The 18,723-nt window shown below is 41.7% G+C and overlaps 4 protein-coding genes across 10 annotated transcripts; 1 reads left to right on the top strand and 3 right to left on the bottom strand.

Moving 5' to 3' along the window:
• Window positions 1-1,381: 1,381 nt before the first annotated feature.
• LOC124059128 (complement C1q-like protein 4) lies at window positions 1,382-2,549 on the bottom strand. The gene is made up of 3 exons (XM_046388907.1): window positions 2,543-2,549; window positions 2,000-2,140; window positions 1,382-1,874 (listed from the first exon to the last, which is right to left on the bottom strand). Exons 1-3 carry the CDS (start codon window positions 2,547-2,549, stop codon window positions 1,441-1,443), a joined length of 582 nt encoding a protein of 193 aa, XP_046244863.1. The 3' UTR covers window positions 1,382-1,440.
• Window positions 2,550-3,858: 1,309 nt separating this feature from the next.
• On the bottom strand, window positions 3,859-7,917 carry ftr86 (finTRIM family, member 86). The gene is made up of 11 exons (XM_046388537.1): window positions 7,423-7,917; window positions 6,977-7,072; window positions 6,562-6,795; window positions 6,220-6,382; window positions 6,039-6,137; window positions 5,836-5,886; window positions 5,640-5,690; window positions 5,492-5,521; window positions 5,300-5,365; window positions 5,005-5,207; window positions 3,859-4,414 (listed from the first exon to the last, which is right to left on the bottom strand). Exons 1-11 carry the CDS (start codon window positions 7,915-7,917, stop codon window positions 4,079-4,081), a joined length of 1,824 nt encoding a protein of 607 aa, XP_046244493.1. The 3' UTR covers window positions 3,859-4,078.
• Window positions 7,849-12,300, top strand: nudt8 (nudix (nucleoside diphosphate linked moiety X)-type motif 8). Of its 6 annotated transcripts, none has more exons than XM_046388544.1 (5): window positions 7,849-7,971; window positions 9,492-10,376; window positions 10,463-10,595; window positions 11,338-11,415; window positions 11,898-12,300. In XM_046388544.1, the coding sequence occupies exons 2-5, from the start codon at window positions 9,493-9,495 to the stop codon at window positions 12,081-12,083; spliced, it is 1,281 nt and encodes a 426-aa protein (XP_046244500.1). In that variant the 5' UTR covers window positions 7,849-7,971; window position 9,492; the 3' UTR covers window positions 12,084-12,300. The 6 variants fall into 6 exon arrangements, with proteins under 6 accessions (XP_046244500.1, XP_046244495.1, XP_046244496.1 ...); XM_046388539.1 differs by lacking the exon at window positions 7,849-7,971 and adding an exon at window positions 7,980-8,062; XM_046388540.1 differs by lacking the exon at window positions 7,849-7,971 and adding an exon at window positions 8,308-8,369.
• A 370-nt stretch (window positions 12,301-12,670) lies between these two features.
• Window positions 12,671-17,822, bottom strand: LOC124058915 (membrane frizzled-related protein). Of its 2 annotated transcripts, none has more exons than XM_046388538.1 (12): window positions 17,628-17,796; window positions 16,810-16,947; window positions 16,353-16,520; window positions 16,030-16,249; window positions 15,212-15,342; window positions 14,976-15,101; window positions 14,835-14,911; window positions 14,593-14,741; window positions 14,288-14,418; window positions 13,836-13,970; window positions 13,583-13,710; window positions 12,671-13,381 (listed from the first exon to the last, which is right to left on the bottom strand). In XM_046388538.1, exons 1-12 carry the CDS (start codon window positions 17,779-17,781, stop codon window positions 13,157-13,159), a joined length of 1,782 nt encoding a protein of 593 aa, XP_046244494.1. In that variant the 5' UTR covers window positions 17,782-17,796; the 3' UTR covers window positions 12,671-13,156. The 2 variants fall into 2 exon arrangements, 1 of the variants encoding a protein (XP_046244494.1); XR_006843339.1 differs by having other exon boundaries at window positions 13,243-13,381; window positions 13,832-13,970; window positions 17,628-17,822.
• Between the last annotated feature and the right edge of the window lie 901 nt (window positions 17,823-18,723).

Here is an 18,723-nt window from a genome sequence, read left to right as displayed (position 1 = left end):
GGTGGTTCATGGTGTCACTGCATAGCTGAAATTATTTCTTTATTCTCAATGTACATGATTTTTGTTCCAACAATAAGTGCATGCTTCCCTTCTTAAAGTAACAGAAAACTCTGCATTGCACATAGAACTACCACATTTTTCCTCTTCAGCTACGATTCATTAATTATTGCTGATTCACACTGAATCTCACCCAAAGAGAATGAATCTGTGGTCACCACTTTTCACCCTGGTTTCAGGCTGTAAAGAGTGGAGGAACAGGCTCAACATGCCACCTGTTTAGGTGTCTCATCAAAAGCCAATACTGTCAGCGTGCTAATATGCTTATTTTCAAATCTGAGCCCTATATTTACATATTTTAGTGTGGAAATGATTCATATTTACCAAAAGATTTGGAATTGGTTCAGTAGGTTACCTCAGCTGGCAGCCACAACACAGATACAGTGGCTAAAACGTAATCCTTTAGGGCAAATCCAAAGTTATGTCAATTAGAAGTGTCTATTTTATCACTCTCAGACCGAGATTGTTACTCTGTCTGACAACATTACAGAAAGAATCCCCAGAGAGACTGAACTTTTTATTAAAGAGTAAAATCCTTTCCGTTTAATCAGAAACACAAGTCTTGCTTGCCAAGTGTTAATCTGAAGAGGTAAGTTGTTGCAGGTAGATGACTGTAGAAAAGTGACTCAGAGCTGTTGCCCTACAGCAAAAAAGTACCAGGCTTGAACCCAACTTGGGCAGCTCTTACCAAGAAATGCAAATTAGGTGACATCTAAATTGCAAGTGGGTATGAATGTGTCTGTATGTGTTAGTCCTGTGACGGACATGGAACTTCACCATTTCACCCAATGTGTACTGTGACAGCTTACAGCTCCTGTGGCCATGAACAGAATAAACAGGTAGTGTAGTTCTTTACCTGGAATGTGTCACCGATGAGAGCCCACATGGATTAGTAGCACAGTATAGTTAATTGGTTAGTAAATAAGAATGTGTGCAGGTTCAAGAAAAATATGCTGAAATTCTGAGCTCAGACATAAAGATGTTAGCTCTGTTTGCCCAGTCTTCAAGGAGAACTCCATCAGCGTAACACATCAAAGTATATTTAGGTATTGAGGAGTACTGCTGTATATGTGCAATATGTTGCATGATGCTGTTTGTGGCTACAGAGGGAGCTCTGTGAGGTCTGATGAATTGACTGTTGATGTCAGTGCATTGTGAGTTATGTTTTGAACTTTCCAGTGTCCCATTGTGAAGATTAAAACAAAATATCTCATAAAGCAAATATTTTGTTCAAAATCCTGATTTATTCTCTTGTGATTTTAGTGATATATCACACATTTCCATCACGGTTTTGATCACATAAAATCAGAAAGTGACAGACTGTTACAAGAACAAGGATACACAGACAAGAATAAAGATACACAGCAGCTACATTTCCCTGACTTAATCAGTAGCATATAGCAGGAAACCACTGAAAGTGTTGTAGTTGCTGTTGTCATCGCAGAGGAAACATCCAATGGGCAGGCTGACAGCTACCTGATCCCCAGCCTTCAGATGAATGGCCATAACAATAGTGGCACTGTCCTCTTGGTCTTGCATATTTTTCTCTCTGGGTCCTGCCACCACCTGGCCGTTAACCTGCAGACTGGCGCAGGCGGCCAAAGTGTTGCCAGGAGCACCAGCGTCACTGTAGATGGTGAGGGCGAGGCTGTAGACACCAGAGCGGGGAACAGTGAAGATACCAGTATCAGTGTTGTAGCCATCACCCAGGTTGATGAATGTGTGCTTGTAGGTGATGATCTTGTCATCGCGAAAGGGACCAAAGCATTTCAAACTGCTTTCAGTGGTTAGAGCGACAGAGAAGGCACTGCGACTGGCTGGAGGTGCAGAGGAGAGGAGAAAAACATGAGAAAACCCTTAATTGGGTTGCATGACAGATATCTTAAGTGTGCAGAGAAGTCTTTTATTCTTTAAGATGTTTTGATAACGCACTGCATCTCACCTCTGACATTGTTGAGGATGGTCTTTGTTTTCATCAGTTCCTTCTCCAGCTCATTAAGGCTAGTGTTAAAGAACATCTTCATCCTATGTATCTGTTGCTGCATCAGACAGCAGCCACACGACGCCTGGTCTGTAAGACACGCTGAACACACACACACAGAAATACAGTGGGTTGCAGGGGAAATGCAGACAACCTGACTCTATCCTGTCGCTTGACTTATTGTCGTATCAATTGTTTACCATTTTCTGTGTTGAGATCGGCGCCTCTATTCTCTGTGTTTTGGCCTGGTCCTCCCCAAGAATAATCATTAGCCTGGATGATGGCTGCTTCCAACAGACAAAGCAATACAATTGCTGGAAGAGGAAAAGCAAAGGCATATATCACTAAACCCAGAATGAATCATAACATTGACTCTTATGAGAACAGAAAATTTTACCCATAACAGCATCTCAAATGTCTCCCTTCATAGATTGCTTTTATAGTTGCACTTAATAATAACTTAATGATTCCAACCCTGTTTTTTCTTGATATGTAGAGACTCACCTCGCATGGTGACGCTGGCAACTGATGATGGCTTCAGAGGAGTGTGTAAGACTGATGGAGGGTCAAGAGTCACTCCTATATATATTTGTTTCCTGTCAGTCCTAATCTTTTGGTTTTCAAGTAGCTCCTCCCTGTTTCCCCTATAGTCCACCCATTTTGCCTTCACGTTATTCATATACCTGTAGGCCTAAACCTATATGAGTGGGATCATCTCACACAGCCACACACACACACACACACACAGTGTCCACGAGAGTCTGTGTTGTAGATATAGGTCAGGTGACGCCTATCCTCTGGGATAAGTTGTCCACATGGCTCAGTGTTCTCACCAGGACACAAAGATAGCATCTTTCCTCCATGTTAGCAAGCAGCATGCAGTGCTTTATTATACATCAAAGACTGACACGTTTGCAGTGTCAACAGTGCTGTCAAGTTTTCTTCACATATACCTGTTTAAAAGAGGCAGAACAGGCGAGTGTGTGAGATTGTGAGCCGAGACTGGGGTTTGCATCAGTCACATCAATCCACTTCAGGTTAAACATTGCGTTGTTTTCCCTACCAGCAGATGTTTTAATCTCCAGTTCAAGATGTTTTGCACCCAGAATGCATGCCAACATTTATTATTATACTCAACTTTCTTTTTCAATTTTATTGTACTATGTAAACACAAATAAATAGATACATGAAAGTGGGGTCGAAGAACAGAAGTAATAGCAGCTGTCTAATTTGTCCAACTTTTTCAATCAGGCCAGGACACAACACGCTATTGCCACCACATGTAAAATGAGAGTTTCTTTGTCCTTCTGTGAATAGTGTTGAATTACTTGAGTTTACTAGCACAAAGCAAGGCTGTGCTTCTAAATGTTTGGAATAACATTTTATGCGTAAATTGTTTCCTGACACTGAGTGAGGAATTGAGAATTTAATTCAAAATAAATCTTTGATTAAACACAAATGAGGACGGTGCATAAAATCTCAGGTGTGTCCAGAGAAAGGAATGGATGGACAAAAGGCCTATGAAGGTCAAATAGTTCTCTTCAAATCCATGTGGGAATACTAAAGATACCACAGATAACTTAAGAATGAATGGGGAACTTAAAAACATCCAGGACACTGAGGTGTTGCGATCAAAGATAAAATCAGCAGTATTCTGTTTATTCCTTTGGTTATGCTTACAGAAGTTCTATTAGCCTATATAATATTCATGCTAATACTGGGTGCTTCTGAAATATCAACAGACCAAATTTCCACAGAATATTTAAATGATTTAAGAGAGATTAACCTTTATTCCAAAAATATGTAAACAAAAAAATATGTATGGATGAAATTAGTTCATTGTTCTTTTATTAACTTACAAGAGACATGTTCAGAAAATTTGCATCATATGAAAACCAGTTATTTCTGATCCTTTGTTTCCTCACTAAAGAGGAGAAAGACATTTACTTCCTTTCAGTGTCACATGCTTCCAACCGGATAGCAGGACCAGCAGGATATATCAAAAACAATTCAACATATTCATAACAATTCATATACAGTTCAATCCAACTGGCAAACAGTTACTGTTGCCCCCACACCTGCCCAGAACCTGAACCCTGGATACAGTGGTCCAGTGAACTGGCTCTGATGCCGGTAAATGAGATCAGCCTGATTGTTGGAGATGCGGTAAAAAGCCAGAATCCCTGCATGTTGGTCCAGATAGATGCCAAGCCGCTGGGCCTTAGGTGAGCCCAACAGTTTTTCCTGTCCATCATGCCAAAAGGAGAAGCCAGTCCCAGACCAGTTCAAGCTCCAGGACAGAGCATTGTGGCCCAGACGGCTTTTGTTAGCAGAACCTTTACGTTCCATCTCCTTATAGGCCACGCCGAGGTTGATCTGCATGGTGGGAAAGGGAAAAAAAATAAAACAGTATAGTGAGGAGGGATCATCAGAGTCAGTTTAATCCATTCTTTGGGAACCACAAATGTCTGTAATTTCATGGGAACCCATCCAATAGGTGCTGAGTGGTGGGCTGACTGATTGCTGTGCTCAAAACCAGTCTGCTTAGTAAATGATGATGTTTCTTCCTTTAAAACTAAAGAAAAAAGAATTTGTATCAGTTTTTATTTTGAATTAAAAAAAGAAAAAAAAGATTTTCTCAGTACCCTTTGCAGAACAAACACTGAAGTTTAATAGAGCACCATCAACAACATTTGCATTTTTCTTCTTACTCTGTCTTATTAAAAAGAGAAAAAAGATCTCTTACAGCAGGAAGTGCAAATTGTGGATGCGCAAGGACATAACATCCATGTCCAAAGTGTTTCCTATTGAGACATTTCTATTTTGCTGTGAAATGTCACCCACGGAGGCTGGGGAGCTGTTTTATACCTGCCACTAAGTTTTAATTTCTGCAAATTTAGCAATGATGTTCATTTGTGTGTTATGTCTGAAACTACCCATTCAACCACTGATATCTAAGGATCCACCTTCTGTCCTGTCCACTCCACCTCCCAGTAGTAAGGGCTCCCTGCCAGAGGCTCTCTGCAGAGAACCTGTCTCCAGAAGTCGAAACGTTCAGGATGGTCTGGTGGGTTCAGGTTCTCAGCACGCATTGTGGCCTTACGATCTCCATCTGACAGCCGCACATGGCGATACACCGTGTTGGGATCCATGGTGGGTTCAAAGCGAACTGAAATGAGAGGATGCATTTCAGTGAAGACTCAGGGGCTTTGACACTGTGTTCTAAATTCTGTTTCATACTATGGAGTATCATGGACTCACATTTCAGCAATTCTCCTCTTGTCTTTGGTTGCGGATTAACCAGTTCTGTTGTTGTTACAGAAAATGCTATAAGGAAAAGAAAAAAAAACAAAACAAAGTAGAATATATCAAATGAGGAATCAACAGTCATATACAACACACTTTCCATTTCTACTAGGGGAAGTAGTTATAGCTACATGCTTTTGTATTTACCCTGAGGTTGAGGAGGAGGGGGAGCTGAAGCTTCATGGAGGGGGGGGGGGCAAAGGAGACAGGTATTAAAAATCAAATCTGAAATTCATGACATCTAATAACACTGAAACTTTTTTTCATGCACTGTAGCTGAGTTCCTCATTCTTACCTTGAGGACATATAGGATGCTGAATTGGAAATTTGGATGAATCCTCATGCCCTGGGAGAAAAACAATAAAGCAAAATGAAGCAAAAATATAAATTCAGGGACATACTATTAGATGAATTTGAACATTTTTAAGGTCCAAGAGCATTGTTTTATGAGTCACAGATATGCCAGGTATGATATTTCTACAGTAACTTACTCTGAGGTCGCGGAGGGGGCAAAGGTGGAGGGTCTGTTGTCATCTCATACACTACAAAAATGAGTGGATGAGTTGTGAGAAACATGTCTGAAGGTGTCTTTTTTTCCCAAGTTAAAGAATGACAACAAACTTGTCCTCAGTTTGAACTTATTCTGCAATTTGTGTTTCACTGGATGATTTTACATGACTGGATGATTACATACCAGTGTTTTGCGTGGTGGCCTGACCACTGTTAGGGACGGCTGTAGAGCCAGCTTCAGCTGCGCCATTGGCTGTTGCAGCTATGACAGGCTCATGATTCACTACAAAAGGAGAGCAAAGTTTTAACTGTCAGAAGAGAAGAGAAGACAAGAAAAAAGAAGAGAAGAGGAGAGAAATACAGACCTATTTTGAAAATCTTGGCTAGGTTGGCTTTGCAGAGGTTCTGTATTAACTCTTGTAGTTCTTTCATGGCTGAGCGGACGGAAGCTACCACCACTTCCTCCTGACTCAGTATGGACTCTTCAGTGGTACCTTTCTGACACAGCGGCTCCATGGTGAGGAAATTCTAGAAATCAGAACTCCTTTAATCATCCCGAGGGGAAATTCACACATGACACAATGTTTTACAGTGGAAAAAACAGACAGTTGATCTCATTTTATTAATGCTTAGCTCCATCCCCCAGTTACTGAATGAAATTCAACGGAACTGAATTTCCAAGTAACGTCCTGCCTCAGACTAATTACCTTCAAGAAGCAGATGTGGTCCTGCATGTCGGCCAGCCTGCACAGCTCCGCACTCTTCCAGCGCAGCTGTGCCACCTCCTGCTCCAGCATGTGGATTTTCCCCTCAACCTGGCTGCCTAAGGAGGCTTCATGAGTGCTGAGGAGCTCACCAACCTGGGTGCCTGTTGCATTCATGTTGTTAACAAGCTCAGAGAATAAATCTGTGCTCTCTTGCTGTAGAGCCTGTACCAAGGCCTGGGAGTGCATGTAGTGGAAGAGAAGTATCAAGGAAGATCAAGGATGAAAAAAAATGCCAAAAGAGAGTGCAAAATATACAATAATATACGGTTATACAATAAGCAACTACAAGCAGGATATCAGAAATGGTGACTTGGTTTAAAAGCTTGTAAACAAAACAATCAGAATTGTTACTTACCTTGTTCTGGCGAGCAACATGTGGGATTTCTTGAAGCTTCTTTTCAGTCTCCTGAATTCTCCTCTGTACCTCTACCTGCATCTGAACAAGCTCTTTCTATACACACACACACACACACACACACCATCCATGATTTAGTATAGAAGACGTACTGCAGTTTGGGGCAGTAATGACCCTAGATTGTAATATGTGATGAGTCACTTGTGATGTTACAACATGTTTTGTCCAGAAAAAACACTCCCAGATATGTGAAAGGAATACACAATGAAGACAGCTGTTTTACAAGTACTTCAAGTTCAGCTACATTTTGTAAAGGCTAGACTTGCGAAAACATAATTCTTCATTCACCCGCACCTACACTAAAACCAACATGACAAAAAAGAAAAAAAAAACTTTGAAAGAACTGGTAACATTACCCTGGTGATGTTTGCGTTGCCATTTCATACCTGTCTCTCCATCCGCTCTTCCTGTGGTTTGAGCACACGATGTCCCTTGTGTCCATGCTGGTAGCACACTTCACACACGCACTCCTTGTCTTCATGGCAAAATAGGTCCAGAGGACGGTTGTGTTGAGGGCAAGGTCTGGGCTCCACTGTGGGAAGCTGAGGGTACATGCTGCCCTGTTGTGGCCCTGTATCTGGTAGTACCTCAAGGTAGAGAGGCATTGAAGGCGGTGCGGAGGAGCTTTGTTTGAGGCTATTTGTTCTCAGTTTCTCCATGATCTCTGCTAGCACAGTGCTCTTGGCCAGAGAGGGTCGAGGGCTGAAGACCTGTCTACACTGGGGGCAGCTGTACTGACCCTTGCTGTCTCTTTTGTCCCAGTGGTTCTGAATACAAGCCAAACAGTATGAATGTCCACAGGGTAGAGTTGCTGGGTCCTTCAGCATGTCCAAACATACTGAGCAGACAAAGGTCTCCTCTTCTGACCAGGCTGAGGCCATGTGGTGCTGCCAGTGGTGCTGCCCAGACTTAAAAATTCAGGACACCTAAAAGTGGTAAGTCTGAAATGCCAGTTCACATGAATCACATGCTCCTTAAAAAACTGAGGCAGCCTGGGCTCAGGGTGGAGCTGGTAAAACAGGTGGGGTGAGTAGTTTATCTCGCTTAGGTCATTGGTGCTTTCCAGTTTGTCAAATAACACACGGCTGTTGGAATCGTGTAAAGTTCAGAATTTGAGCCACACAGTTATGTTATGAGGCTCCTTAGATACAAGATCTATAATGATGAATGAATGTTTAACCCTGGGTGGGGTTAATGTAGAGTATTATTTAGACAGACTGGTTTTTCACTAGTGAGGACGTGACTAGTGATGTCACTGCAAACAATGCGTGTAAGTGCGAATAATAATGCGAATACTCAGTCTCACCCACACCTTCCACTCACTAAATTCAAGGTAGGCCTAAGTGAAAGAATTGTGGAATGAGTCCTAAAGCCATCACAGCGCAATGAGCGCAACAGTGACGCGCATGAATCTACTGTGCGCCATATTGACTAGTGGCAGTCGGCTAGCTGGGCGACAGGCCAACTGCTGTTTATTCAACTTTTAAGGTGACTGTCATCTGCTTTCATGTAAGATCTCATTGTTCAAAGTGGGTCATTTTTGTGTCTTCTAACTTCGTGTAGATTTGGTTGACTGTTCACCACAGAGCAAATTTAAATGTTAACGCCAGAATAAGACACTAACCTAGCTTTGTATTTGACCAGTTGTATGCTAACGTGTTAGCAGGCTAATTAGCCTGCGTACACCCCGAACGCTGCTTTTAGAGCCAAAGAAGATCATCACGACTAGAAACAGTTTTAAACAGCTGTAGTTGGTAGTGGAGAAGACACAAAAGTGATAATTTAACGTAATGCGATGTTCATATATATCAGCGTCGCGTAAGCTTTAACTGGGAAGCTTTGAACTGGAAAGCCAAAGTTTTGAGTCCACAGTCGAATATTGTAAATGGAACGCCCCTTGAAGTCTGATTTCCGATAGACTGTACCTCAATCCCAAGATGGATCCTCCGTGCATCTACCGTAATGACAACTGCTGAATATAGTAGTTAATAGTACCTTTTCTTATTATTTTTGTATCATTAAATCAGTACTACCTACATTTCAGTCCAGCTTGTACTTGTACATTATTAACGTTATTAACAACTGGTATTTCTAATGCGGGTTAACCTGGTAGAAAAATCCATCTTTATTTTTCCGACGTGAGTAACCAGTGTCGATTGCCCAGCATGTAAGGTGAAATGAACGCACCACAGCTGAACTCTGCCGCTAACCTTACATGACGTGCCAGGATCCGTTTGAGAGCACTGAGAAACAGTGTAAGTTAACGTTAAAGAATTGATCATTTTGGGATCAGCCAGGTTTTGATAGACCCCAAGCTCAGCAAAACGTTGTCACTCCTCTTGTGGAGGTGATCAGGTGTGAGCTTCACGTGCAGTCACATTTTGGTGTAAATATGATGTGCACAGTGACACTAATTAACTGATTGTCTTACTATGCTTTTATTTTCTTGTTATAGAATGTTTAGGGGTGCAGAGATCCTGACTTGGTCTTGTGCTATAAGACCACTGTTGTTACTGAGAGAGCCCCACCTTGCTCCTTTCTCTAAACGCACTTGTGCTGGATGGCAGGGTGCAACAGCAGCGAAAGAAAGGACTTATGAACGTGTCCATGGAAATAAGGAGGGGTCATCATCGTCCACAGAGACTTTGTCCCATTCAACGCAGCTGTCTTCATTTAGCTTGGACTGTGATAATCAGCAAGCTTCATTTGAAAACCCCCTACCTAAAGCCATTTTGTCCAGCCATCATCACCCTCCTCAGGTTTCTGCCTCTGCTAAGGACAAACAAGTGTTTGACTCTCAGAAATGCACTGTAACAGAGGATTTAAAGCAAAACCTGAAAGTTATGAACATTTACCGGGACTGTTTAATCAACACTACTTGCCACCAGGCCTGGCAAAGGTCTTGGGACATTTGCCAACCGTCATGCATTTTCACCAAGAAGACTCAGTGTAACTTTCTTCAAAGGTTTTTATGTCATAGACAGCACTTGGCCAGATCTCTCTGCTTGTTGACACATCAGCCATGGATTTTGAACCACTGTCACAGTCAACCACAACCCTCCAGTATCTCTTTTCCTCAAAGCAGAGCTGTTCATCCAGCTGCCTCTCACTTGGCAGATACATGGAGAGACTGTCTGTCCCCAGGGAATGAAAACAGGTGTCGACAGAGCCTGCTGCCCAACTCGAAGCTGTACGAGGCAGACAAAGAGAGAAAGGGTTCAAAGAGCCAGGTGAAATGGGCATCGGTCCTGGTTTCTCTTTGCTCTGCTGACGGAGACCCGGCCTTTCTCTTTACTCTGCGCTCCAGCACACTGAAGGGCAGACACAAGGGAGATGTCAGGTGAGTGGTAGGCTTAAAACAGGTTAAACTACTCCAGAAATGTAAAAGTAGAGTGCTGCATTGTCCTAATTTCCAATCCTTTGTAGCTTTGCAGGAGGAAAGAGTGATCCGTCAGACAGAGATGTGGTGGCCACAGCGTTGAGAGAAGCCAGAGAGGAGTTGGGCGTTAATGTGGCTAAAGAGAGTGTCTGGGGCATCCTAAAGCCTCTCAGGGACATGGTGAGTGCCAGTGCTGTTAAGTTAAAGAGTTTGAGATCCCTTTCATGCTCCACTTTGTAAAATTTTATGATTTGTTTAATGAATTTCTGGTGGGCATTGTAAGTCCATGGTGGTATGCCAATGATTTTTTTTGTAAATTAAACTTTCATTCTATATATTTGCATATTGCAAATTCCAGTTAACATTGTCAAATTGCGTGTTTCATCTGCGCAACAGTTCAAAACCCCAAAATATTAAATTTATGTAAGAGAGACAAACCAGACAAATCATTATAAATTATATAATATATAAATAATATATAATATAAATTATATCATAGGTCATTTTAACACTTACTTGACTATCAGAGATGTATATGATCAGATTTCTTTGGATGGCTACTCAGTCAATAATTAGTCTAGCACTAGGCTTAAATTTGGTATGATTCAGCCTGAATACACTTCTTATGAATATGTCTGCATAATAAATAAGCAAATTGTTTAATGTCACTAAATACCAAAAGAATCTTCTTTGTCACATACAGTCATGCTCTGTACATTCAGGGACATTAATTTTGTTTATTTATTTAACCCATCTCTGAGGAGCAGTAGGCAGCCACTGTGTGGAGTCTGAGGACAAACTTTAGTTCTAAATCTCTGTATATTCTATTCAACAAGGGGAAAAAAATTCAGGAAAAAAAAAAATTTTATATGTTTAAATGCGTATGTGAATGTGACACTGTTTCTTTTGTCGACCTCACTAGTCGGGGATGATGATAGCTCCTGTGCTGGCTAACCTCGGCCCCTTAGAGGAGTTGTCCTTCAAACCAAACCCTGAAGAGGTACATTTTACTTCCACTTAAAATGGTTTCCACGTGAGTAAATTGCTGGAGGTTTTGTTTCTTCGACACAGTGGTAATGGTGATGATGCGTATGTGTATTTAAGTCATGTTCTTTAGTTTTTATTTTAGTTTATGTAAGTGATATTTTCTGTCACAGATATTGCAAAATAGAAGATGTGTTTTAAATAAAGGCTCTTTTTTGTAGTATGATGTCACACGACAGTTATCCTTGGCCCGGATGTTTATCACAGTCAGGTTACTTACAGTATTGAACTTTCACTAAATAATCTCCTGGGGTGACTTTTTTCATCTCTTCATTTCATCTCATCATCATCCCAACATCATTTCTGTCTTTTTTAAAACGATCAACATAAAAATACAAATGAATAGACAAGTAAACAAATAACACCTCTCTTCTGGTTTGTTCTTTGGTTCTGTTTAAAACCAAGTTGTAAATTGTGCTTCCTCTGTTTCTGTTCCAGGTGGAGGAGATTTTCACCCTGTCGTTGTCCCACTTGTGCAACCCTCAGAACCGTGGATACACTCACTTCCGTGTCGGCGACAAATACGGATACACCCTCCCGGTGTTTCGGAACGGGAAGCATCGAGTGTGGGGCCTGACAGCCGTCGCCCTGGACCATACTCTGAAACTCGTTGTTCCTTCTTAGAAACTCAATCATGCTTGCAGTATTACAGCACATCTATCATTATTGTGATGCAAAGATCTTGTAATCAATCTTTGTGTTGCAAAATCCTATCAGGAATCAATGTGAATACAAAATATTTTCATTCCCCCATTCTCATTTATGACTGGGAGAATCACACTCAGGAGAAGCATTTTGCCACTTGTGCACTTTCTGATTTTCAGGTGTTTTTTTTATCGTTGGTCAGGTGTATAAAGATGATGGCCGGCTGTGTTAATGTCACTGACATAGAACAGGTGTTGGCCATCAAAATTATGGACTGCTTAATTCTTTTAAAAAATGCTTACATATCCTTTAATTCAGCTTAAAATCTTCTTCACCAGTTACCAATGAAAAGGACCTTAAGTTAAATTTTTGAGTCAGTGAGTGATAAAAGTTCTTTATCATATGACTGTAATGCGAGCATTTTAATAAGTGGGCTCAGTGAAGCACAGCTATTCAGATTTCACATCATTTCATGTCCAGTGTGATTCAACTTACGCCCAGTTAGTCTCTGACTAAACCAAATCCGGACTGTTACAAACACTGAAGTAATAGAAGCCTGTCATGTGGTGTGGTGATGAACAATGCAATAAAGATTGTTTTAAATGTATTTTGTTTGTATTCTTTCTTCATAGATGAGATCTGTTTTCATATGATTGACATCAAAGCAATAAATAGTGCAAAAAGACAATGTACAACAGATTTCTACTGGAGGGAGAGATTGAAAAAAATAATTTTGTTTAGTTGTCTTCGGTGTCTTAATCACTCAAATACCTGAAAACCTTTCATCTACATACTTTAAATATTTTGTAAATAGCTACTGTGCCACAATTTTCTGATGCACCATGGGTTTTATAGGCAGTAGATTGTTAAGAGGGTTGCAGTCATGTTACAAGTGAAATTGCTTTTCCCAACACAACTGAGTATGGTGGACCTTCACGCCTGAGTCCAGAAAATGAGTCCCCGGGTCTGTAAAATGCAGGTCCTGAAACAGTGAAGTAGACTGGGATGACAATGATCATCTCTTTACTAACACAAGAGAAACTGCTGAAGCATCAAGGCAGCGAGCACTCCATGGGGTCCTGCGAGTCAGGGAGGAGGTGGCAGTTGAAGGGCCAGCTGAAGGAGAAGAGATCCAGGGCTTGGCTGCATTGCTGCTCAGCAGAGGCGCAGACTGAGCGACACGGCTGGAGGACGCCACCCTGAGGGCTGCACTGAGGGAGAAACATCCCACACACCAGCCTCTGCAAGGGCTCGAAACATGCCAGCTCCATCAGAACCTGGACAAGAAAACAGAAATAAAGTGTGTGACATCGAATGTCTGCTTTGAAACAACTGTACAGTTGTTGAATTAAGCTATGACTGTCGGTTCATATATTGTTTGGGTTTGTTTGTGCTGCCAATTGGGCTAATTTTTAAAGGTTATAGAGTAGCAACGGGAAAATGTTCATGATTTAGATAGGTTCTGAAGGGAGCTTTACCCGGTACTGTCGTAGGAGTGCGGTAGCTTCCCTCTGATCAGCAATGGACAGCCAGATGTTTGGGAAAGAGGTGAGGTTGTAGCTGAGACCCTGACACATCTCCACTTCAATGAGCTCACATGATGAAGCTGAGTGCGTGGAGAAAAGAAATCGTTACTATTCTTATTTCACAACTAATGTTCAGCGAACCAGAGGTTCAAAGTAAGTAAAACAACAGTGTCTGTGACCCTCTCACAGGAGATAACGCACTCACTGAAGGGAGGGTAGGTGGAGTTGCCACAGCCCTGTTCATCGGCTCCGTCAGGGCAGTCGTTCCATCCGTCACACAACCACTGCTGCTGAAGACACTCGCCTGTACTGCAGGCAAACTGGCTGGGACCACATGTTCCTTTAAATAAAGAATGAAACACACAGGAGGGGCTTATAGAAAGCAAAATGTGACAATGTGAAAAACAAAAGAAGAGGCACATAGAAAGGAAGAAACAGGAAATAATTTGGGCCTTTTGAGGGGTTAAACAAAGAGTCAGGCATAAATCGACAGTTTCAAAGAGTGATAAGAGTATGTCAGAGAAGAAAGAATCTATGGTCAAAAGAGGTAAGATTTGAAGGAAGGAAGAAGGAGAGGAGCAAAGGAGACAGGAAGTTAAACAAACACAGGAGAAATAATAAAGATCCCAGTGGCACTTTACAAAAGCAAGAACTCACTGTCCCGAACAGACACAGCCTGGTACGTTGCATTGAAGCCGCTGTCAGCCACTCCCTCATCAGCTACAAACACCACAGTCATGTGGGGGCCAGAGGAGGTCAGGTCCGGAGGGGAGGAGGTGCCACAAAATCTGAGACAGAGGTAGAGGAAAGAAAAGCTGTTTCAGGACATTTACCCTTATTTACCCTCAACAAGCAAATATGAAACAACAAGGAAGTGAAGTGCGAAGTGACAGTTACTGTAATTTTGAATCTAACATCTGACATGGGCAGAATAAAAAAATCAAGGCTGTAGTGGGTCTCACCTTCCCAGCACTCTTCCAGCTCCAGTATCAACACTGTCATGCACCTCAACGTAATCAAACTCACACACATCCTGAGTCTCCAGGCTGAAGTTCCTGAAGCTCAGTGTGATGACGTGACCCTCCTCAACAGATAAGTACCATATGCACAGCTGAAGGGAAACAGAAGAAGATGTGATTAGTGAAGAATGTAGGTTCCACTGTGTTTGTGTGTGTTTGACAGTCTAATGTGGTTATAAATGTACCTGCTGATGAGGATAAGGTCTGGGGTGGTTTGGACTTGACAGGTAACCAAACGGCCCGGTCTTCTGCCCGCCACATTCTGTGAAAGGGTTATGGTCAGGTAGAAGCAATGTACAATGTTAACTTTATCTGCATGCCCTCACCTTTGTGTTTATGACTGCAGTTTGCCTCATCTGTTTGGTCATGGCAGTTTGGATGACCATCACACACAGACACAGGCAGCAGGCAGCGACCGCTGTCACACATGAACTCTTCTCTGGAGCAGCTCTCTGAGAAAACACACAGTAGATGCACGCACAGATGCACGTGAATGCAAATGGGTGTGAGCGTAAGAGTACATGTATTTGCAGACACATACACTTATATACTGAATACTGACTTTGTCCAGGCAGAACGGCCCTGTACTGTGCAGTGAAGCCGCTGCCTGCGATGCTGCCATCAGAGCGGAAGGTGACCCACACTGTGCTGCTGTTTGTGTTGACTGTCGGTGGTGCTACATTACCACAGAACCTGCAGGAAGGAAGGACAGACCTAATAATCTTAACCTTATATTTGAATAATCTGCTTCTTTTCACCATATTGCAGCTTTGGAGTTACTACTTGAGTCTGAACTTTGTACTGTATCTTCTTAAAAAGATTTGTTGGCATGTTATGCAACATTTTCAGAATTTCATGACTCATGTTACAACACTTTCCAAGAATTCGAGTTAGCAAAAAGGTCAAAGTATTTACAGGCACTGCAGTATTTCCATGAAGCCTTCAGTACCCAGAAGTGCTCTGCAATTATGCACAGACCTTTAGTGCCATCTACCAACAATTTAAGGTAATGACATGAGTCCCGATAAAGTCCCTTTATGGAGAAAAGGTATGTGACTGTATGAACATGTATGTAAAAGTTATGTAAAAAGTTAAGACCAGCATACAGGTTAATCTGGATTGAGTCTCATTTTTATTCTCTCAAATATGTATTTGCCAGAGCACACATCCCTACCTTGCTTCTCCTTAAGTGGTTTGAACAATTATACTTCTACACATTAACACTGTGGGCATTTTTATTGCAAAGTTCAAGGTCTTCCTGCAACAGAAGCACAAGCTTTTGAAAGAGAGCACTGGGCCTGTAGTATGAAAATAACATCTGACTATGCTGGACTGGATGAATAAGGATGTGACAAGTCATGAAGCTGCAGTCTGACCCACCTGGTGACCACAGAGCTCTGCTCTATCTGTTCCTGCACCTCAAGCCAGTCAAACAGACAGGGCGATGGCCCCTCTACAGTCAGAGAGGAAACATGGATCTGGACCAGGGAAGGGGGGGGGATTCGGATTACCCACACACACAACAAGTTTGGAGGATAGGGGCCAGGGTGGTTTGGAGAACTGAAACTGCCCTCTGAATCAGTCAGAACCCCTCCACAACCTGAGAGAAAAGAAGGCAATGCCATGAAGGAAAGGGCACCAAGACAGAAAATATGACATTTTTACATTCCACTATAAATGGGCATTTTGCTTGAATCTCTCACGTGTTTCGGGTGGGGGGATCCCGGCAGGTGGTGGTGCAGCTGTACTATCAGACTGACTTCTGTTGGCAGAGACTGTAGGTAAAGTATGGGATGTTTCATCTCCTGCACTCAGCAGGTCTGAAGGATGGGTGGACAAAAACTGATCCTCCATTGCCTGGCCTTTTATCTCTAAATCAGGAACATGAGACTCAGTATGTTTATATGACAGGATAGATTTACTGTTTTGAAATGTTAAGAATAACTATTGCAGCACAGCACAACTATTGCTGTAAATTGACTTGTTTATTATTGAAGCAGATGGTAGGTGCAGTAGAGATTGGAATATTAGAGTATTTCTATCTCCATAGGAACAGATTTAAGTATAGCATCTGCGTATACAAGATCAGTTATTTGTTTAATTAGTTTTAAGTATTGCTTTTCGTCATGATAACTGATCTGAGATGCAGCTGTGACTCACGTGTGAGGATGAGGGCCAGTGCCAGTCCAAAGGCTGCCAACAGGAGCAGGGCAACAGCTGAGGCGACTACCACCCCCCAGCCACAACCGGGGGCCCGCAGACGCATCACACACACTCCAAAAAGACCCCAACCAAGGTCTGAATGATAGACCACACACACATAAACACATGACGGGACAGAGGAGATCTTCATTCCAACCAAAATTCACACACTTTCATGATTTTAACTTTCTAGGGGTTTTTTGTTTGTGTATTTTTTTGCATTTCCTCCTTTCACTGAACACCTAATTTGTATTAAAAGGGCACCATATGTCGTATTAAGGAAGGCGAAATCTGCAAAGCTTACATAAAACAAGTCACAACGTCAGCAATTGTTTCCCTCTCACAATTTACCATGAAACAAAATGGAAACTAAAAATAATCTACTGGACTTTGCCTGCTTTTGCAACCAAAAAAACATCCTGAAGTTGTTGTGTAATTTTACTTGAGTTTATTATTTCAGTTTACTAAAATGGATCCTATTTACACCAATAATGTATGGTGCTGTTTTCAGTTCAATGCAATGCAGCAGAACAGAGATAATTTTAGTTCCTAGTATGGAAGCAATACCAAAATCACAGGGCACTGCAGATTCATGTTCATCCATGTTTACAATAAACCACGATAACCATGTTTTACACATACTATTCCTCAGGAGCGTCAGACTTAAGGCCAGTAGAGCTTAGGTGATGCAATAATGTCACTAATCCATCCACAAACACAATTTGATACAATTCAAGGTTGGTCACAGAAAGAAGCAATACTATTGGTTGACTCACTGGCTGCTGGTGGTTTGATTGGTTCAGGGGTGGATGAGGATGTCCTGAATCCCTCCACCCTCTCCTCTCGCTCCCCCTCCAGCTCAAAGGCAGGGTTGCAGAACACATTCTGGGAAAAGCAAAACAGAAAAAAGTGGAAATTTAAGTATCTCATAGAAAAAGCGAGACTATGTTACTTGAAGCCATAAATATATTTTTCCTTTTTCAGATGAAAAGTTGAAGCAATGAAACACACTTTAACTCGCACAGACACGCACAGAACCTTCGCTGCTACAGCTGTAACTTGTGGTTGCTGCTATTAGCTAACATTAGCAAGCTTAAGATAGATATTACTATATAGTAGACAATAATATGACACTTACTAACTTTAACTTTTGTTTGAAAATAACACCTGCTCCAAATTACACAGGTGAGAAGCAAGGCTGCATAATTTAAGACAATAACATTGATCTGCACACAAATTGACCTGGCACTGCAGGGTCCTACAGGTCTGTGAGTTTCGAAATGAAATATTGCTAAAAAAAAAAAAAAACAAACAAAACAAAACACAATGCATTGTCAGGATTAAGAACCTCTGACTCTGTATCAGGTACTGTAGCTATAGAGCCGACTATTCAGAAAATGTCAGTGGACCCTGACCGATCTCCCAGATTTCATCCTTCTCTCTTTCGTGTTCTTCTGCTTTCCACTCTTGCTCTTCTACTTAAGCACTTTTAATTATGTTTTAGCTCTTATTGCTTTAGTCTAATTATGTTGTACTGAAACTTGTGATTCTGTAAGTCACTTTGGATAAAAGCAGCTCCTAAATGAAGTGTAATGTAATATAATGTATATTTCTCTGTGACTGTGTGACATTTCTCTCTAAACAGCACCTTCATTTATAATCGTCACTCACCTTATAAATATCTGAAGAGTCTGAGTACACTGCAACTTGGCTGAGGTCAGACATCTTTAGTCTGCTGGTACTCTCTCAGTGCTCCTCTTCTTAAAGAGCTTGATGTTGTGATAAATACATCAGCGGTGACATTGTGAAGAGAGGTGTTTCCAAACGTGGGAACATTAATGATGTCTTCCTGGCTTTTCTTAACATTGTTCA

Source organism: Scatophagus argus, chromosome 5 (assembly GCF_020382885.2).
Source record: "Scatophagus argus isolate fScaArg1 chromosome 5, fScaArg1.pri, whole genome shotgun sequence".
Classification (NCBI taxonomy): Eukaryota; Metazoa; Chordata; class Actinopteri; family Scatophagidae; genus Scatophagus; species Scatophagus argus.
This window is presented reverse-complemented; position numbering and strand designations above follow the sequence as displayed.